At 35.9% G+C, this 22,691-nt stretch overlaps 1 protein-coding gene across 2 annotated transcripts in view; it reads right to left on the reverse strand.

Annotated features, from left to right (window-relative positions):
* The window catches only part of DTL (denticleless E3 ubiquitin protein ligase homolog), an 81,194-nt gene that overhangs the window by 36,233 nt on the left and 22,270 nt on the right, over window positions 1-22,691 (reverse strand). For both annotated transcript variants that reach the window (XM_050780932.1, XM_050780923.1), the window contains exons 6-13: window positions 18,716-18,781; window positions 16,646-16,758; window positions 14,762-14,835; window positions 13,326-13,429; window positions 12,938-13,042; window positions 9,451-9,563; window positions 3,436-3,525; window positions 923-1,058 (exon numbers count right to left, since the gene is read on the reverse strand). In XM_050780932.1, coding sequence (XP_050636889.1) covers window positions 923-1,058; window positions 3,436-3,525; window positions 9,451-9,563; window positions 12,938-13,042; window positions 13,326-13,429; window positions 14,762-14,835; window positions 16,646-16,758; window positions 18,716-18,781 — 801 coding nt within the window. The remainder of the gene's footprint in view (window positions 1-922; window positions 1,059-3,435; window positions 3,526-9,450; window positions 9,564-12,937; window positions 13,043-13,325; window positions 13,430-14,761; window positions 14,836-16,645; window positions 16,759-18,715; window positions 18,782-22,691) is intronic.

The raw sequence follows: 22,691 nt of genomic DNA on the forward strand, positions 1-22,691 counted from the left end.
TTATAAATATATCCAAAATTGAATGACTTCTCATCATAGCTTCTGCTACTACTCTGGTCTAAGTCACCATCATCACTTCCTGGATTATCTCAATGGCTTTTTAAAAGTAGCTTTTTGCTTTTATCCTGACTACCTATTTATCCTCAACACAGGAGTAAGAATGATCAAGTTAAAAGTCAAATTATGACACTCTTCTGCTCCAAACCCTCTGGTGGACTTCTGTCTATCAACATAAAAGCCAAAATCTCACAAGAATTTAATTTTCTACTACTATTCCCTCCCTTTCCTTTGCCTGCTCCAGCCCTAGGGGCCAGCCAAGCTAGCCTCTCTGAGGAAGAGAAAATATGCCAAGCATGCTCCTGCTTTAGGGCCTGTGTACTTTTATCTGCCTTGAATACTCTTCTTTAAAATATCTACATGGCTTACTATTTCACTTTCTTTACTCAAATGCCACCTTTTAATTGAGGCCTCCCTGGTCACCTAATATAAAATTTTGATAGCATACTTTACCCTCGCCCTTCTCCCTTTCCTATTTCCTTTATTCCTAAGCCCTTATTGTTATTTGACACAGTATATATTTTACTTTTTTATCTTGTTTATTGCCTCTCACACTAATATGTTAGCTCTATTTACATCTTCAGGATTTTTAAAATTATTTTATTCATTGCTGAATCCCTAGCAACTAAGAACAGGGCCCAGCACACACTGGGTGTTTAAGAAATACTTGTTGAATAAATCCACCACTGTAGTACCTTGTGTAAATGATAAACATGGTAGCGCTTGGGAAGTACTTATCAAAAAGAATGAATGGCAAGAAGATACCAAACATACCAAAGCAAGATCAAATCTAGCTTATTACTCTGTACTATAGGATTAAACTAGTCAAACCATAAAAAACTTGGAAAGTACATGATATCCTTACCTAGGCCAGGTCTTGACTCTTTTTTCTTCTGAGAGGCCCAACCCACCATGGAAAATTTATCACTTCCTGGTTTCTCCTCTAAGCCTCTATTCAAGCGCCAGATTTTTAGTGTATTGTCATCAGAACAGGTAGCAATCTAAGAGGAAGCACCAAGAAGGGAATTAAGAAATTTTAATCAAAGATTCACAATACATTAAAAAAACAGGTGTGTCTTAAGGACTTGTGACTGGAGAATTATTTTGTCTAATAAACAGGATATAGAAAATAATATCTGAAAGATCATGTACATCCATTTCTTGCTTTCAGGAATCATTCCAGATTTCCAACAAAGCTGACTCTTTAGTTTCTTCTTCATATACATTCTACTAGTATGTCTTTTGTTAATGGTCATTTCTTATCTAATCTAAAGTTCTGCTATAAAACCTGGCTCTTTATTATCTTCTGTATAAATACAAAATATGTAATTAAGACACCCTTTTTACGCTTCTGTTAAATAATCCATCAGTATATGTTACCAACATTCAATTTCTACAATTTTCTTCTGAATTCTGCATTTTGTGCCACATTGCTAAAGTAATGGCACCATTTGCAAGATCAGACTTGGCCCATGTCTCTAGTAGGCTGTGACAAGTAGAAGGAAACCATTCCTTTTGAAATTCTTTTTCAGATAGGTAAAGGAGCAATCTGGGAAAAGAACAAGTTCACTAGGCTGAAAGAAGTTAAAAAATAACCTTTGCCCCTTTAAAAATATCTGACTATTCTCGATCTTGGTCCCAAGCCTTTTATGGCAGAGAAAGTCCAGCTTGAAGAGCTTGTGGCAAATGGCCACTGGTACCAGAGCTGTTCCTCAGCATTTGTTTATATAATTTCTCTATTTCAGTCACTAAAGAGAAAGAAAAAAAGAATACACGTTCTCTTAAGTCTTGGCCCCCAAGAGACTGGCAGCTTTTTCCTTTCCTTACTGGGAGGCCAAAAGAAGATACACATATTTAACTGTTCAATATGAAATGTTTGGAATCTCACAGTTCCTCTATAGTTTATTAACAATAGTTATTTACAGAGCATCTACTGTGTGTCTGGTAGTTTACATTCTTTATCTTATTTAATTCTCACACTCTAAAATCTTTGTACTCAAATAATCTCATATGCAAAATGGGAATAAAGTTATTTGCCCAAAGTAACCACAATCAAATGGAGGAGCTAGAATTTAAACCAAGCTTTCTCTTATTCTAAATGTCAGACATTAAAAACACAAAAACAACACAAACCATATCCTACTTTCCTAATTCTAGGCTTGGGATGAAATTATTTTTAAAAGACTTAAAAAAGTAGCCAATACATTAGTATAGATAAACAGCCCTGGTATTTCCTTTGAGCACAGGAAATAAGGATAATTAATATATGATGTCTGAGATGCATAGGGGTAAGGATAATATATGACGATTGAAAAAAGATAACATAATTAACTGAATAATTCGAAAATCATTCAACTTAGTAAGTCCATGAAGATGCAACACTCCATGTTAAAAGTAGACATTTCACTAGAAATTACATGGAATCTCAGAGAAAAAAACATCATTAACATGTAATTTAGGGTGATTAAAGTAATGACTGAAAAAAAAGAAAAGGTCTGCCATGAAGTTGAGCACAGAAATGGTAACAAGAATAAGGAGAAATCCACAGCAATACTGGAAGCTAGCAGGGATGCCACAAATAGACCAGACCATGAGAAGTTTCTGGAAGATAAAAAACAGATGGGAACAATAGGCAACAAAACCTCAAAATGTCATACGTGAAAGGGGAGACCTCCACAGAAATAAGATGTCCTGTAAAACCCAGAATAACTCAAAGACCAGAGGCAATGGGGGTTGGGAGAATGACCGGAACTTGAGCTACTATTACATGAAATTCCAATATATACATAGGTTTTAATGTTTCTGGCCTTTCTACATTTTAGGGGTTTTTTTGTTTCTTAAAGTGTCGCTATAAAAAAATTAAAAGGTGGGCATATTGTCTTCTTTCTGGAGTATCTAAAACATTTCAGACCTACTTACATAGTTTAGCAACAGATAACCTAACATGTTAAGACTTCACAGTAACCATTTTGTTAGTCATATGTGAAAACCCAAATGAGGCTGTCAAGATGTTACCTTTAATATACTACATTGATAGTATCTAAAAAGTAAAAAAGACTAGTTCTCACCTTAGATTGTATTTTTATCTTAGATTTTAATAGAAACTTTAATTAAGTTAACAACTTAATTCTACATTTAGGAAAGAAATAACTCTATGGAACCAGAAATCTATCCTTATTTCACAGGGCATAATACCATTATGGTATGGGTAGAGAAAAGCAGAATATGCTTGAGTAATGTGAATATAGATCCTGGATGGCACCTAGATCTTTAAAATCTCAAACATAAAAATTTATATAATTCTCAAAACAAACCTTAGAAAAACCTATAAACCTGTGATCTACATTTTAAACCAACTATAGAGATTCATTTACAAACCTTTGTGAAGTCAGACGGACACCAGCACACAGACGTGACCTCTTGAGAATGACCCAGGAGCACAGTAGGAGGTTGCCAGGGTGTGGAGACCTAGTCCAATCAAAAAGAAACAAGTCAGCAAAGCAATGTTAGATTTCCCAGATAGAGGCCTTTGAATTCAGAAGTGTGTCTTAGAGAGTTTTAGGATTGTTACCAAAGGCCACTAGACCTGCCTAGATATAGTTTGGGGGAAAAAAAAAAAAGATTTCCAATGGGCAATGAAATATTTCTGTTACTGATCTGGGAAAACACAATGAAAACAGCCAAAATAAGTAAATAATATGAGCTTACACACAAGGATAGTTCTTATTTCATATCAGGACAACCTAGCCATATATATTTTGACTAAAATTCAAGACTGGCATTGTCCCTCATTCCTTAGGTGGTAAACTTTCTGCAAGGATGTTATCCATCCTTAAGTAGTCAACTTGACAACTCAGTCCTGTTTTTACACAGCACAGACATTGTCAGATCTCTAGTCAGCTACTTCTAGGAACACTAAATTAACTGTGAAACTTGCAGATTTCCGAAACATGTTACCAGCTCTCTTGGGACAAAACGACGGTCTTCCTTCCAAAACAAGACCGTTCTCTTGTCCCAACAGAGCTGGTCAGTAACTTTTACCAAAACCCAAAGTTATACTCCTTCATTTTGAGTTGGATAACCTTCATTCTGAAGGGATATAAACTATATTTTACATGGCACTTTGGTATCCTTTCTGGAAAAACATTTTTTTTCCTCTAAAACTTTATTTCAGTTAATTTTCTGAGAGAAGTTTTGAATTTTCAAGTAAGTGTCACTCACATTTTAATAAATTTTAACGTAGAAAGAAGGGTCACATTGTACTGTCCTGTACACGTGACTAAGAATCGTATTTTTCCATCATCAGGTGCCACCAGTTATGTGCATTTGACAGCATCATACAGCTGACTCATTCAAGAGATGTCAATCTCTTTCATAGGCCATGGGAATTAATCAGCACAATAAGGAGTACAAACTCACATAACTATTATTAGCATGTGTGTTTCAAAAGAGCAAGGAGGTTGGGGCTGAGAGAAGTTATTCTCTTTCCATTTTCCTGAGGCTCTGAATCATGGCTCATTTGTATGAAGAAAGTGGAGGTGACTCTGGAATGATTATTTGTGGGAATGACTAAGTAAACTTAATAGATTCCCCATATTATAGTTAAGAGATCTGACACACTGATTGATAAGGTTATTCAACTCAATCATTAAATGGTTTAAATGGTACATATGCAATAATTCAAAAAGCAAAGAATACAACGAGCAGAGTCTAACCTGTCTTGCTGAGTAAATTAAAATTTAACAAAAAGGAGGCTTTTTCCACATCCACAGGAACCTCACTTACTGCCTACTCCTACAATGACACAGAGATAATTCGTTCTCACAAGGTAAAATATTTTAGAAAAGACTTTAAAGATCGTCTCTAACTATCCCAGCAGTCACAGAAATTTTCCTTTCCTCTTCCATTTGGGAAGGCCCCAGTCTATTAAGTTTCTCTTCACCCAAGGTCCAAACAGGTCTGGTAGCAGCAAATTAAAAAGGAGAGGAAATCCTCAAGTCCTACTGAGCATCCCTGGTAGAAACACATTATTCTCTTCCATTGGTTCACCCTGCTTATTGCCTCTAGCTTTTAATTTCATGATATTGGTCCTTCCTCAGTTTCTGTATTATAATACCTAGAAGAACCTAAATGTGTACACCAAGGATTAAAATAAGTTTTCAAAAAACCCCCGAAATACCCACCAATAGAATATATGCACATTTTTGCATTTATCTATAGGGTTTCAGAGAAAAAAGAAACAGACCCATAAGAAAAACATTTTGGAATATGATAACAAGGTATCAATGACAACAGTAAAAGTCTAATCCAGGCACTTTACATAGCATTAAAAGTGGGAGGAAGGTTCCTCAAAAAGTTAAACAATTATATGACCCAGCAATTCTATTCTTAGGAATAGAATTCTGTTCCTATACTCCCAGGAGAATTAAAAACCTATGTTAAACAAGAACTTATACACAAGTGTTCATAGCAGCTTTATTCATGTCAAAAAATGGAAACAACTCAAATATCCATCAACTGATGAATGAATAAACAAAATGTGGTCTATCCGCACAATGCATATTACTTATATAACATGGATGAACCTTGATGATATTAAGTAAAAGACGTCAGACACAAAATGCTGATTTTGTATGATTCCACTTATACGAAATGTCTAGAATAGCAAATCCATAGAGACAGAATGAGGTTTAGCAGGTGTTGGGGAGGAAGAGGGGATTAGAGAGTGACTTAACTGTTAAAGGACACAGTTTTTTTTCTGGTGTGATGATGTTTGGGAATCAAACAGTGGTGATGTTGGTACAACACTGTGATTACAATAGTAAGTACTCCATTGTAAACTTTAAAATGACTAAAATGGTGAATTTTATGTTATATGAATTCTGTCTCAATAAAGAAAAGTTGAGGGAAGGGCATGTTATGGGTTAAAATGAGAAACGAATGTCTAACAAGTTTTTATGAACTTTTATGCTTTGATAGTTTAAGACTATCCTAGGGTATAGTATGACTACTTCAAGAAAGATTCATTTCTTCTAATGAGATTCAGGTGACTTTTAAATCCTTCATTTTTATTCAAATAAGTTTTTATTTATGTCCCTACATTATTATAAGAACATTATCATAATTATATAACTTCATTTTTTAAAGCTTCCTTTCCCTTTTAAGTAGGAAGAAGACTATTAAATCTAAGAGACATTTATATCCATGCATTTTGGAGATACTCAGACACAGAAGACTGTCCTCTCTTACATATTCTACCTTTTGTAAAATAAAGACTTCAATTCAAGGCACAAGGAATCCCAAAGTTAAATCTCCTAGAACTATGAAGGTACCTCTAGAAGTAAATGGCTCTAACCTACAGATCTCATAAAGTTATTCTGTGTACTGAAACATACAAAGAAGATCAGCACTTTTTCTCACAAAATCTCTTCTCTGCCCAGTTGGAAACCAAGTCTAATCTTTATTTCTGCCATGAGATCATTTACACTTCCTAAAGTGTCAGGCTCAACGTTTCACCAGTCAGTGGTAGAATGACTATGCCAAATCAGTTTATTTATAACCACTTCGATGCTATTCAGTGGCTATATCAGAAACAAACCAGAGAAAAGAGGATGGGGTGAGGGTGGGACAATAGTTAGGAAATAAAAAAGAAAAGGTATAATATTAAATCTTTTTAAGTCTTAGACCTCAATATCAGTCTGAATATATTATATTTCCCCTTTGCTGGGCAGTAGTGAGGATTAAAAAGCCATTCTTTTCTGTCTTAAGATACAAAACTCCCTTCTATTTTGTTTTCTTGTGCCCATGGGCTTTTGGCTTTTTAGCATAGAACAAATTCCAATACTTAAGATAATTCTGACTTTTTAACACGTAGAAGAGCAATCTAACAGCCTGGATATTCAGCTTGAATGGAATTGCTCTTAAAATACTACTCCTCCTTTTTTTAATCATGGAAAAGAGAAACTGAGCCACCTCACTAGGCAAATTCAATTTTAGGAGGTGCAAGCTTGCCAGGATCTCAAATATCAGAGCCTGTACACCGAGTTATGTGTGGACAGGCAGAAGAACATCACATCTGAACCACGTCATTCAACACTGACATGTGATCCAGCCTAGGAATTAAAAAAGGGTGACCCATGTATGTGGTAGCCACTGATTGGTTGTCTGAAAATGGCTTAGAAACAACGGCCAACTATATTTAGTGTATATCTTTAAAGGCAGGAAGTATTCCCTCAACCTTCATTCCCTGAAACAAAATTTTAAAAAGGCCTTTGCGCTAGAGAAGAGGAAGGAACTTTAAGAATTGTCAAGAAAACTTTACACACATACACATAATATATAATTGTACACATAATTATGTATATATATATAATTTAAAAATTTATTAAGAATTTTAAAACTGTATCAAGAAAACTATACAACACACACGTAATTGTATACATAATTATGTACATATAATTAAAACTTATTAAGAATAATTTAAAAAGAATGATCAATGCGTATTTTTTGAATTATTCTTTACATGCTTTTTGTTATGTTTGGAAAACAATTTTTTTTTTTTTTTAAGAAGAAACAAACTTTAAAAGATACAGACCTGTGGTAGGAATAAAATCCTCTAGTTAAGTTGGGAGCCAAAGTAGAGAAGGAAACACAGGTAAGACAGTGAGCAAAGAAGAAAGGAAAAAGGTAGCAAAATAAGCATTAAGACCAAATTTGAAACTGAAAATTTAAAATATAAGAGCATTAGTGCCAGTGACATAACATTGTTAAAGTTAAAATCTCAAGTAAGAAGAATACTCTAAAAAGGAAACTCCATCTTGTGATGGAGTCTCAAGTATATATTTTATAGGCAAATTTTCATTTAAAAATATAACAAAAGAAATATGCTTGTAGAAAAAGGCAGGCCCAGCATAGAAGCATCTTAGATAGAGCAATATCTCCACCTTGTGACTATTTAGGATGTTGTCACTAAAATTTTAATAAAGCAGTGTTGCATTTTCGCAACTCTAGTTATATAGAAACCACTTTTTTTTGTACTTCCCTCAGGACTGGAAGAAATTAAGCTGAAGAATTATGCTTCATACTAAACAGGTTTTACCCCGTCCTAAAAAAAATTAGCAATATTACTTTCTAGAGCTTGGCAGGATAAAGAATGATACAACTTTCTCTTGAGAAGGGTTTGATACTATCAAAACTATGGGATCTATGAAATTTTAGACGTTATGACTTTAAAACCCAAAATCTGTGAACTCTAATCATTCAATTCACCAATGTCAAAGACATTAATGAAGTTACAGGGAGATCTAGAAGATAACTAATTCTTAGTCATGGGTAAACAATGCGTTAATGATTGTTCTCTGAATTCCCAGAACATTTCCATAATTAATTATTCCTTCAAGAGACAGTTTTCAGTAATAAGTGCTACCTGTTGTGTAATATTTTTATTTTCTCCACTGGGCTTCAAATGGACAGCTTTAAATGTCTTAGCTTACAGTAGACACTTTAGAATTACTGTTATTTAAAAAAGTTAATTAAAAGATTATTGGTCAGGCGTGGTGGCTCACCCTGAAATCCCAGCACTTTGGGAGGCCGACTTGGGCAGATCATGAGGTCAGGAGATTGAGACCATCCTGGCTAACATGTTGAAACCCCATCTCTACTAAAACTACAGAAAAAATTAGCCGGGCATGGTGGCAGGCGCCTGTAGTCCCAGCTACTTGGGAGGCTGAGGCAGGAGAATGGCATGAACCTGGGAGGCGGAGCTTGCAGTGAGCCGAGATCATGCCACTGCACTCCTGTCTGGGTGACAGAGCGAGACTCCATCCCAAAAAAAAAAAAAAAAAAAAAAGATTATTAAATAATGCTATTAAATATATAAAAATCTGAGAAAGCAGCCATATCTACTTGTAGCCTGAAGATCAGCTACTTGTAACAAGAGAATAAAGATTAAATTAATCACACAAATAGTTTTGAGTTTCTGTTTTGTGCAAGGCTCCATGGGTGATTCAAACACAGGATCCTAAGGATCAAAATACTGTATTCTGAACGAGAGTTTGAAAACACAGGGCAGAAAGTCAGTACAGCATATTTTCCAGGATGCAGGAACAAAGTAGTTAAGGTTCTTACTACCCTCTGAATTCTCAATTCCTAATCATTTGTGAAACAGAGGATACAAATTGTCAATTTCTGACAAGCTATGGCCCTGAAAGTGTCATACATTCTGTAGCAGAGTAAGGTTTCAGCTATATTAAGAGCCAAGAGCAACCTTTACTAAATATCTGACGTAGGAATAGTAGAGTATGTGGTTACATTAAACTTACCTCATATTGCACAGAACAAATATTTGCAAGAATACTTCAGTCTAACATTTGTGGGTGAAGTTTAGCAGCTTACCTTCCATATGTAGGCAGCTTCATCACTTGAGCCACTGACTAAAAACTGGTCATCTGGACTAAGGCTGGATTTTACATAAAAGGTAGAGTTCTGGTGTCCATTGAAAATAGCCACTGCCAGAGGAAAAAAAACAAATTACTTGGCTCTTGTTATTTCTAGTGGTCAAATGGATATAGACAGCATATACTCTAGCAAGTTTTATCACTGTATTGCCTATTGAAGCAGATGGTCTAGCTTTATCCATGAAATACAAGGGAACTGGACACTGGCAGAAAAACAAAACCCTAGAAAGAGGCTTTAGATTAGATCCAATCTCATGAACTCAGTCTGAATACTTGGTATGAAAATGGCGATATCAAGAGAAAAAAATTTGATGAAAACATTTCTTAAAAAAAGAATGCAGCCAATGTGCAACTGACAGTAAAACACCTTTATAAGACCCTCTCTCTCCAGCCCAGGGTAGGATTTCTTCCATTGCATAATATATTCATCTAATTTCCCCTTATACTTCAAGACTCTTGAGGATAAATTTTATGTCTTACTTTTTCTTCACTAGATTTTATAGTGCTTTGAACAGAGTAGATCCTCAAACATTTGTTCCATGAATAGGAAACAAACAAACAAACAAACAAAACAGTGAAAAGTATCATTTGAGTTCTGGTTAAAACTTACTACTAGCTTATCTGGGATGTGAGAATCATTTTAATCCAGCATTTTAAGTAGGCTGAATGGTGGAAGTAGCTAGTGGGGTAAACTATGTTCATATGCAAGGCACTAGATTAGGTTTAGCCTTCTCACTATCAGTGGCAAAAGGGCAGGTAACCCAACCTAGCATACGTTCTTGATAGGTTCTTCTATCCTAAGAAGGTCAAAACCTGAGGCCTCTGACATTAGAACACTACTAGGAAATACAAGAGAAAAATCTCAATGTTTGGAGAATTTAAGGATACCTTTAGGCAGGAAAAAACAATCACACTACAGAGAGAAAAGTATTAGTAGGGGACTTAACAGCTTTCCATAAGTGCTTACAGGAATCTCTTCCATTTTCTAGAATAAAGCTGGAAAAGAACTTTGTATTTATAGCTTTTAAGGAAAAAGCTATGCAGGCATAGCAAATACTCCTCACATCAGATATTTTTACTGTGAAAGTGAGGCAGGATATGAATCAATTTGTATACACCTATTATCACTGCAAAATAAACAAGCTCCTTTATTCTGAACATTGTTTTAAAACTGTAATTTTTAATCTTCCTCAACTCTGAACTATGAATGGAAAACTCTAGCCTGAATTTCCCACTATACCTGTAAGGATTTATTGCCCTCTGCTGGTCTAAGAAAGGCTGGTATGATATGCACTGTAAATGTTTAAACCTTGCTAAAAATCCTCCTAAAATGCATATTGGCTTTAATGAGCTCAATTTAATCTTGCAAAGTCATCCTCATGAACATCACTTAATATAACACCATAAATACAAAGCATGGTAGATCAAGTATCAAATCCAAGATCCTTTCAGAAGTTTTGAAAAGGACAAGTAATTACAAGATGTTATACACACACACACACACACACACACAGAGTTGTCATTCAATTTTTTTTTTTTTTTTTTTAAGACAGGGTCTTACTCTGTCACCCAGGCTGGAGTGCAGTGGCAAGATCATGGCTCACTGAAGACTCAAACCTCCCAGGATCAAACCTCCTCCTACCTCAGCCTTCCGAGTAGCAGGACTATAGGTACATGCCACCACATTCAGCTAATTTTTTGCATCTTTGTCAAGATGGGGTTTTGCCATATTGCCCAGGCTGGTCTTGAACTCCTGGGGTCAAGCGATCCGCCAGCCTCAGCTTGGGTTTATAGGTATGAGCCACCATGGCCAGCTGTCATTCAATTTTTAAGGAACAAATTGATCTATTAATCTATTTACCTATCTATCCATCTGAGCAAATGAAATTAAATAGAAGCACACAAAAGGTTTACTAAATCATTAGCGAAGTGTTTGACGGCAGGACACTAAACTCAAGGCCCTTTTCAGTGCCACACTGCAGCAAAAATTATATAGAAAGAGCTCTTGTACATCTGATAATATAATCAGGATTAGGTTTTATCTTTCAAGGAAAGATTTTTGATTAACTAAATTAGCAGTTCTCCAAGCTCAGATTCCATTAAGGAAAGCAGCAAAAGAAACACCTCTTCCCTTTTCTAAACATTATTGCTCTTGCTTAGAGAAAATCAGACCCAGTGCAAAGCATCAGAAATGCCGACTATGATACTGCCACCAATACTAAAGTCCTAATAAGATTGCTTGGAGTGACCTTTGGAAACTTCTTTAAGATCTCAGCTAAAATGACAAGTTCTGGACCGGCACGGTGGCTCACACCTGTAATCTCAGCACTTTGGGAGGCTGAGGTGGGCGGATCACGAAGTCAGGAGTTCGAGACCCGCCTGACCAACAAGGTGAAACTCCGCCTTTACTAGAAATACAAAAATTAGCCAGGCGTGGTGGCGGGCACCTGTAATCCCAGTTACTTGGGAGGCTGAGGCAGGAGAATTGCTTGAACCTAGGAGGCAGAGGTTGTAGTGAGCTGAGATCGAACCACTGCACTCCAGCCAGGGCAACAGAGAGCAAAACTCCATCTCAAAAAAATAAAAAATAAAAGATTAAAAAAAAATAAATAAAATGACAAGTTCTGTACTTGAGGTTTCTTGTTTATCAAACCATTTCACTTTAGTGGAAGCTGGGTAACTCTGAGGATTGGTTATGGAATTCAACGTGTTTTTGAAAGATCTATAGATGAGGAATAACCAGGCTACTAAGATGTAGCTTAAGAAATTGATGTTCTTAAAAATAACGTAACCCAAATAACTCTCTTAAAGCATGCCTGAGGCTGGTGATTTGGAAGAGGGAGGGGAGAAGATTAAAAAAAGAGGAAAGCATGCTTGAGAAACTTGGGTTTTCTTTTTAAAACTATCATTTATTAGTTGTAAGTATCAGATTCTATTTTTATAGTTTTGAGGGAAAAAAAAAGGCGAGGCTGGGGAAAACATCTAGAAATAAAAGGGCCTCTCTTTAACATTAAGGAGAAGGCTGAGATAGGCTAAAACTATTTTGGGGGTCTGAGAAATTCAGTCCCCTAATTTTAACCAGCAGCCCCTAAAGAGGACAAAAGCTGAGCAGAAGCACTTTGTCTACTCCACAGCTTATTAAATCAAAAATTGAGAGAATTCTAAATATAGGCCAAAGGGTATAATTTCAGGAGATATTCTCTATTAAAATAAAATTAAGTCACCATGTAAAGCACAATTCCGCTTACTTATGAAATCACAAGGAATGTACACTTATGAAATTATCACCGGATGTAATCAAAGATGTCAAAGTCCTCATATGGCTTAACAAGTTCAGTTTAGAAGAAAACCCATTGAATTATCATTACCAAAAAAAAGCCCATAATGGTTTCCTGGTAAGAGAATTTGAATGACTAATGTCTTACCTGGAGAAGTCTTCAACCCAGTCATATTGAACATGTAGATGTTATCGTCTGTGCAATTAGCAAATAAAGTAGAGCCAGTGGAATCCAAAATCAGACTTGAATATCCTGGAAAAAGTAAACTTAAGTTAGCATGTCCTGATGATGGTGAGTAGATTTGAGGTAGAGACAAAACGTACAGACAAAAATAGATCGTTCCTTAAGAAGAATCATCAGAATTCTTTGTCCCCAAAATATACACAAACCAAAAACATTCTTCTGAGTTTTTATCTTTTGAACTTCACATATTAGAATTTTTCATATCAATGTTACTGGAAACTAGCCTAATGTTTGTTTGTTTGTTTTTAACAAAAACTCATATCTCCCCCAAAAGACCTATACAAAGGCTTACCAAGTTTTCGAGTGCTGCTACCTGGGTACAGGAAAGACTTGGATGCTATAGGTTCTTGTCGATAAGCAGTATAATTCTTACGTAAATCCCATACTTTGATTATCCTAAAAACCAAGGCAAATAAATATTTTGTAGACCTTCTTCCAACCCCAAACAACTTCAATTACACTAAATGTGAAATGACTTTTAATCTAACTCTTCTGGCACATTAGCTAGGTACAGTGAGGATACTTAATTGGGAAACAAATCAAACTATCTTACACTGTTGTCTCCAATACCAGGCTTATAATTCTGACAGAACGGAAACAGATGTGATTTGACCCAGTGATGGGTTACTGGAGTTTACTCTAAGGGAACGGAAAAGGAAGATGAAGGTTGAGTGCCGATAGTAATTGTTCCATTGTTTTTAGAAAAAACACTTCCTAAGCCTTAATATTCTGCATATATCCTTTGATATCATAAGTAGTAAGTTCTGTCCCTGTGGTTACATCTCCGTACATAACTCCTTAAATAATCTAAACAAATTGTTCCATGAAATAAAGCATTTTTTCATTTCATCTACTGAGATAATTGTCTTAACCCTCTACTTCTAGCATGAAGGCAACTTGAAAACACAGACCTGATATGAAATGACAGTATTCTTGGAAACAAACAGAGCAAGCTTTCACAGTCATTCACAAGCAGAACTAGTAACTTTTAGATAATCCTTCATTCCTGCCTGATAATTTGGTTCAGAGGGTTTTAGTGCCCAGAGGACACAATGGAAATCCTAGTTTGGTAAGCCATCATATTTTAAATTAAAAATTTTAAGGGAAGGATGCCTTGAGAGATATAATAGGAAGGAAGCTTAAAAAGAGAGTCTCCATTTGCAAAGATTTTATATTCTACAAAGCAACCAACAAGCATCACAGAGCAGACTTATTTGGAAGCCAAGAATTCAGACTAATCATGGATGATAGGTATGTGAAAGTCATTAGACCTTACTATCATCAATCTAGTTAGATTACTCCCAGAAATGTTAATTACATCCCCAGAATCAGATTTCTTCTTTTAGGATATTCTTAAACCTGAAAAAGATAAAACCCGAAGTAACAGAAATTTTACTCTTCAAAATGAGAATTAGTGACTAAATTATATTGCATAAGGCAAGCAAGCTACCCAGCCAGCTTTTCTAAGATAGCAACAGCAGCTACCACTGCTCTTACGTGCTAGACAATGTGCTAAGCGTGACACATGTATTCTTTCATTTAATTATCCTTCAAGAGTCCTTCAACTAGGTATTTTCCAATGTGATCTACAGTTCCTTTTCTCATTTGGGGTACTTGCTGTGTTGACAGTTGAAAGCCCACACATTCAATTATAATGAGACTATGTGACTGTACCATCACAGCTCAAAAAAAAGATCTCGTTGGAAGAAATAAGAAATAGACTCTTACCCATCCACAGCTCCTGCTGAGACTAATGTATTCTCGTCTTGAAAGAGGACCACAGTAACACTTTGCTGGAAATCCTGATAGCACAAGAAAAGAAAAAGAAGATTCTATCTTGAGCATCATAATCTTTACCATCAAGAGAACGAGGTGCTAAAAAACGACTTTTCTCCCCAGACTGACTTAGATGAAGTCTTCTCTAATGAGCTCAATCAGATATATATGCTGACCAAGAGGTAATTTTAGCAAGGATCATTAAGTTTTAGTATATAATACTTCAACTTGTACTCAAGAAACAAACTGGTGACTAAAAGATTTTGCTTATCTGAGCCTACTGCATCTAGTTAGACTCAGCCCTACTAATACGCTGTGTGTATCCTTAGGAAACTTACTTAACTTTCTTGTGCTGGTTTAACCTCTAAAATGTTGCTCTACCTAGATCATCATACAGGAGTATCAAAAGAATTATGAATAAAAGATTATTACATGTTCTCTGAAAAAGAGGCCCAGTGGAGTCTTACCTCCTAATTGCTATTACCTAACAAGTTATCTTGGCTCAGAACCCGTTTAAATGTCTGAAATGTTACTCATTTTAACTTCATACGGCCTCCACTATCTGCCTCCATTCATGCTTGTGTCCTGTTCATGGTGTATAGTTTTAAGCCTTAATGTCTTAGCAGTCATACTTCCCCCAAAATATTAACTTGTACCCTACATACCACGAATATGAAAAAAAATTAAAGTGAGAAAAAGGGCAATTTTTTTTAAAGAAAAAGGATATATTACGGGCATTGTTTGAGCTCTGACTGTAAGTTATTAGAGTGGTACTATGTTCTACCCATGTGTTTCTCAATATATTTGATAATATTTTGTCAAATGCTTAAAAATAAGCTGGCCAGGTGTGGTGGCTCACACCTGTAATCCCAGCACTTTGGGAGGCTGAGGTGGGTGGATCACGAAGTCAGGATATCGAGACCATCCTGGCTGACACGGTGAAACCCCCTCTCTACTAAAAATACAAAAAATTAGCCAGGCATGGTGGCGGGTGCCTGTAGTCCCAGCTACTCAGGAGGCTGAGGCAGGAGAATGGCGTGAACCCAGGAGGCGGAGCTTGCAGGGAGCCAAGATCGCGCCACTGCACTCCAGCCTGGGTGACAAAGCGAGACTGTCTCAAAAACAAAGAACAAAGAAACAAAAAACGTATCTCTCTGTAGTTTGTATTACGAAAACAACAGGTATTTTTCCCCATAGAAGACTGCATCACAGTACTTAATATGCTTCCTCAAGCTACTCCTCCCCGACTTTTCCTAATGAATTCCACTATACTATAGGGGTGTGTGTGTGTGTGTGTGTGTGTGTGTGTGTGTAGAGAGATTTTTAGGGATGAGACTCAGTAAGGTGAATTTTTAACATGTGCCTCAGGCAACTCTGATGTACATAGTATTTGAGGTGATGGCTATCTCAATTACCCTGATTTGATCATTATACATAGTGTGCCCCCCCAAAATATGTACAATTATGTTATTAATTTTTAAAAATGTAGATATTGAAATTAAAAAAAAAATCATCACTTGAAAGCTTAATGGCATGAGACAACATGATCTTATGTTTAATTCAATCTAATTATTTAAAACCAAAATAAATTTAAAGATATTTATCAACAAGCCTACGTATATTTTAATTCCATCAGTAATATAGGTAAATGTAATTATAATTCAGAAGAACTAAAAATTAGAATTTGAGAACCACAAATGTAGGCACTGAATAAGCAATAAACCATTGATATCAAATGAAAATCATGAAGATTCTCATTCACTTAATCAATAGCCTCCCATTTATTCTATCCTATAGATAAGATCTGCACACATGTATACATCTGTAAAACCTTACCACAGAAGGAGCAAGTCCTTTTGAATTCTGTTTCTTCTTGGGTTTTGAAGGGGTTTGCTTGTCTGAGGTGTTGTGAGCTCCACTGATTTGATTCACTTGCCTATAAAACCCATCTGAAAGATATTCCAAGGAAATTTAGGTTTCAGGATTCTTACATGCTGAGTACAACATGTGTACATAAAACTTCAATATTAAGTAATTTTTGACCAAATTGGTGAAATTAGAAGCCAGCAGAGCCAGCTACACTACATCTCCTGTGGTGAGACTATAATGTATAAAAAGGGAGAGATGTTTTAACAGCTTTAATAATTGCCAAAACTTGGAAACAACCAAGACTCCATCTCCAAAAAAACAAAAACAAAGATGTCCTTCAGTGGGTGAATGTATAAACTGTGGTTCATCCAGACAATGGAATATTATTCAGCACTAAAAATAAATGAGCTTGATAAAGCCATAAAATGACATGGAGGAAATGTGACTAGGGGAAGTAATAAGATCAGCGGTTGCCAGGGCTTAGAGGGAGGTAGGGATGAATAATTGGAGCACAGAAGAATTCTAGAGTAGTGAAACTATTTTGTATGATGCTACAATGGTGGACGCGTGTCATTACACATTTGTCAATATCCACAGAATGTGTAATACTAAGACTATATAACACTAATGTAAATTATAAACTCTGGGTGACAGCATGTGTTGATATAGGTTCACTGATTATATAACAAATGTACCACTCAGGCATAGGATGTTGTCAGTGGGGAAGCCTGTGTGTGGGCAGGACAGGGGCTATATGGGAACTCTCTATACTTTCTGCTCAGTTTTGCTGTGAACCTAAAACTGTTCTACAAAATAAGGTTTATTAAAATTTTTCAAAATAATTTTATTATCTATTTCAAAATAGCTAGAAGAATGGGAGGCCAAGGCAGGCAGACTGCCTGAGGTCAGGAGTTCCAGACCAGTCTGGCCACATGGTGAAATCCTGTCTCTACTAAAAATACAAAAACTAGCAGGGCGTGGTGGCATGCACCTGTAATCCCAGCTACTCGAGAGGCTGAGATAGGAGAATTACTTGAACCCAGGAGGTGGAGGTTGCAGTGAGGTGAGATCACGCCACTGCACTCCAGCCTGGGTGACAGAGTGAGACTCCATCTCCAAAAAAACGAAAAAAAAAAAAAACTAGAAGAGAAGAATTGTAATGTTTCCAACAAACACAAAGAAAAATGTTTGAGGTGATGGATTTCCCAATTACCCTGATTTGATCATTTCATGTTCTATATATGTATCAAGATATCACATATACCCCCCAAAATATGTACAACTATGTTATCAATTTTTCAAAATGCAGAAACTAAATTTTTAATAAATTAACTAAACGTGAACAGTGAGATAATCATCATTGTCTGCTTAATGGCATCACGAGACAACCATGAGTTTATGTTTGAATTCAATCTAATTCTTTAAAATCAGGCCGGGCATGGTGGTTCACACCTGTAATTTCAGCACCTTGGGAGGCCGGGGTGGGCAGATCACTTGAGGTCAGGAATTTGAGACCAGCCTGGCCAACATAGTGAAACCCCATCTCTATTAAAAAAAAAACAAAAATTAGCCAGGCATGGTGGCAGGTGCCTGTAATCCCAGCTACTCAGGAGGCTGAGCTAGAGGAATTGCTGGAACCCAGCAGGTGGAGAGTGCAGTGAGCCAAGTTCATGCCACTGCACTCTAGCCTGGGCAACGGAGACTCCATCTAAAAAAAAATAATAAAATAAAATAAAAAAATAAAAATTCTTGAAAACCAAAATAAATTTAAAGACATTTACCAGTGAGGCTGCGTATTAATATTTTTAAGTCCATCAATAATGTGGGTAAATAGCATTATAATTCAGAAGACAATATGAGATAAATACGTGAGTGTAATACTTGTAACAATGACAAAGATCCTGAGATCTGGAACAGTGAGCAGAAATGGGGAATTATGAGTACACGCCCTCTGGTGGTAATCAGATGAAATCACTAACTCTTTCACTCAAAATTAAGTACAGGGTAATCCCAAATCTCTCAGAATTAAAATCTAACCTTTTTTGTTGCACCTGGTATCCCAGACCATAATGTTGCCATCTCTTCCACCTGTACAGAATACAGCTGTGCGGGAAATAAACAGATTATTGAGAGGTTAACAAAACCAGTAAATGACACATATATTTCAATTTAAATTTCCTAGACTATTATGTGCTAGGTACTGTATCTGGCACTGGAGTCAAACATTTAAAAATATATGGCTCAATAACAAATAGGAAAAAGGATTACGAGGAGCTTGAGATACTAATGTTGAACCAAAACTTTACAGAATCACCCCTCTGTAAATTTTTTAAAACCCATATAAAATATATAGTGGTTATAGTAAGAATGACAAGCAACAGTCAAAATACGGAGTGCTTATTATTCTAAATGTTAGCTACTATCCCACATGTTTTATACAAATTATCTCAATCCTTGCTATCAACCTTATTAGGTAGGTACCAAGAGAGGCACAGAGAGGGTAAATAACTTGTAAAGGTATTCCTGGCAGTATGAATCAGCTTACACTCCAAACCTCTAAACTGTATTGGCTCAGTATAAAAATATGGACCAGATCCGTATGAAGTTTGTGAAAGAGGCTGCCTCTGGGATGCAGTGGGATTGGAGAAGGCACTATAGGAGAACTTCAATTTATCTGTAATGTTTTATTCTTTAAAAGTAAGCCAAAAAACCCCCTGCCTCCTGTGTGAAAGAGTGAGCACTTAAAACTAATCCACTTGCATTAGTTGTAAATGGGATAAAACACAAAAACAACTATCTGAGGGCTCTGTGGAAACTGAATGAAAACATGCAATTTTGCTTACTGATATACATAATAGTTTACATATTTATGGGGTATATGTGATATTTTGATATCTGCCTGGAATGTGTTATGATCAAGTCAGGGTATCTGGTATCCATCACCTTGAGTATTCATCATTTCTATGTGCTGGGAACATTTCAATTCGTCTCTTCTAGCTGCTTGAAATATACAATATTTTGTAAGGTGACAACAGTCAGGTATCGAACAATGGAACTTATACCTTCTATCTAACTTTATGCTTGTATCCATCAAGCAATCTTTCTTCATTCCACCCTCACACCCACTCACTTTCCAGCCTCTGGTTATCTATCATTTTATTCTCTACCTCCATGAGATTGTTTTAGCACCCACATATAAGTGAGAACATGTGAAATTTATCTTTTGTGCCTGTCTTGTTTAACATAATGTTGATGTGAATGACATTTCATTCTTTCTTATGGCCAAATAGTATTCAATTGTGTATATACTACAATTTTTAAAAACTCTTATTTGTTCGTTAATAGACAGATTGATTCCATATCTTGGTTATTGTGAATAGTGTTGCAATAATGTGACTGCAGTTATCCCTTTGATACACTGTTTCCTTTTGGCTCTATACCCAATAATGAGACTGCTAGATCAATAGTAATTCTATTTTTTTTTTTTTTTTTGAGAAATCTTACTGTTTTCCATAGTGGCTGTACTAATTTACATTCCCATCAACAGTGTACAAGAGTTCTCTTTTCTCCACATCCTTGCCAGCATGTTTTGTTTAATAATAGCCATTCTAACTGGGTTAAGATGATATCTCACTGTGGTTATTAGTCATGTTGAGCAGTTTTTCATATACCTGCTGACCGTTTGTATGTCCTCTTTCATGAAATGTCTATTCATGTTCTTTGCCTACTTTTTTTTTTTTTTTTTTTTTAGACAGGATCTCACTGTCACTTAGGCTGGAGTGGTGTAATCACCGCTCAGGGCTCAGGTGATCCTCTCATCTCAGTCCCACCAAATAGCTGGGACTACAGTAGGGCACCACCATGCCCAGCTAATTTGTTTTTCTTTGCAGAGCCAGAGTTTTGCCACATTGCCCAGTCTGTGTTTGCCTACTTTTTAATTGTTTTTTCTACTGTTGAATTGTTCGAGTTCCTTGTATAGATTCTACATATTATTCCCTTATTAGATGAATAGTTTGCAAATACTTCCCATTCAAAAGGTTTTGGCATGCAGAAGCTTTTTAGTTTAGTATAGTCTAGTTTATTTATTTGTTCTTACTGTCTGTGCTTTTGAGTTCTTGGCCATAAAATTTTTGCCTAAACCAATATCCTGAAGTGCTTTCCCTAAATTTTCTTCTAGTTTTGTTTCAGGTCTTACATTTAAGTCTTTATAATCCATCTTGATTTTTTATTTTTATTTTCTTTGAGACTGAGTCCCACTGTGTCAACCAGGGTGGAATGCAGTGGTGCTATCTTGGCTCATTGCAATCTCTGCCTCCTGTGCTCAAGCGATTCTTAAGCCTCAGCCTTCCAAGGCGCTGGGACTACAGGTGCGCCCACCACGCCAAGCTAATTTTTTGTATTTTAGTAGAGGTGGGGTTTTGCCATGTTGCCCAGGCTGGTCTTGAACTCCTGAGCTCAGGCAATCATCTGCCTTGGCCTCCCAAAGTGCTAGGATTACAGGCATGAGCCACCATGCCCAGCCTATCTTGATTTTCTTTAATACAGTGAGACAGGGGTACAGTTTCATTCTTCTGCATATGGATACTCACTTTTCCCAGCACCATTTATTGTATGTTCTTGGTACCTTTATTGAAAAATCAGTTGGCTGCAAATATATGGATTTATTTCTGAATTCTTTTCTGTTCCATTGGTCTGTGTGTCTGTTTTTATGCCAATGCCATGCTGTTTTAGCTATATTAGCTTTATTCTTTTTGCTTAGGATTGCTTTGGCATTTGGGTTCTTTTTGGCTCCACATAAATTTTAAGATTGTTTTTTCTACTTCTGTGAAAAATGATGTTGGTATTTTGATAGGGATTGCACTGAATCTGTAGATTGCTTTGGGCAGTATGCCCATGGGAAAATAATTTTTCCCATCCATGAGCATGAGGTCTCTTTCCATTTGTCTCCTCTTCAATTTCTTTGATCAGTGTTTTATAGTCTTCCTTGTAGAGATCTTTCACCTCTTTGGCTACATTTATTCCTAGGTGTTTTATTTTTTGTAGCTATTGTAAATGAGATTGCCTTCCTGATTTCTCTCAGCTAATTCATTATCAATGTATAGAAATGCTATTGATTTTTGTATGTTGATTTTGTATCCTGCAACTTTTAATGAATTTATTAGATCTGAGGTTTTTTTTTTTTTTTTTTTTTTTTTTTTTTTTGGTAGAGTCTGGTCCTGAACTTTTCTTTGCTGGAAGACTTATTATTGCTTTGATCTTGTTATTATTGATTTGTTCAGGTTTCCTATTTCTTTCTGATTCAGTCTTGGTAGGTTGTGTCTTGTAATCTATCCATTTCCTCTAGGTTTTCTAGTTAGTGTATAGTTGTACACAATAGTTTCTGATGATCTTTTGTATTTCTGTGGTATCAGTTGTAATGTTTCCTTTTTCAGTTCTGATTTTATTTAGACCATCTTTCTTTTTTTCTTGGTTAGTCTAGCAAGTACTTTATTGATTTTATCTTTTCCAAAAACCTTTTGTTTTTCTGACCCTTTTTCTTGCTTTTTAAGTTTTTATTTTATTTAGTTCTGCTCTGCTATTTATTATTTCCCTCTGTTAATCCAGGGTTTGGTTTGTTCTTGCTTTTCTTGTTCCCTGAGGTACACCATTAGATTCTTTTAAAGTCTTTCTACTTTTTTGATATAGATGCTTATTGCTATAAACTTTCCTCTTAGCACTGCTTTTATTGTATCCCATGGGTTTTGGTATGTTGGGTTTCAATTTTCATTTGTTTCAAGAATTGTAAAAATTTCCTTCTTAATTTCTTCCTTGACCCAAGTCATTCATACCATACTGCTTAATTTCCATGTATTTATAGTTTCCAAACTTCCTTTTGTTGTTGATTTCTAGTTTTATTCCATTGTGGTCTCAGAAGATACCTAATATTATTTCAGTTTTTAAAAATGTGTTGAGACTTGTTTTGTGTCTTAACATGTGGTCTATCTTGGAGAACATTCTGTTTGTTGATGAGAAG

Source organism: Macaca thibetana, chromosome 1 (assembly GCF_024542745.1).
Source record: "Macaca thibetana thibetana isolate TM-01 chromosome 1, ASM2454274v1, whole genome shotgun sequence".
In the NCBI taxonomy this organism is placed as follows: Eukaryota; Metazoa; Chordata; class Mammalia; order Primates; family Cercopithecidae; genus Macaca; species Macaca thibetana.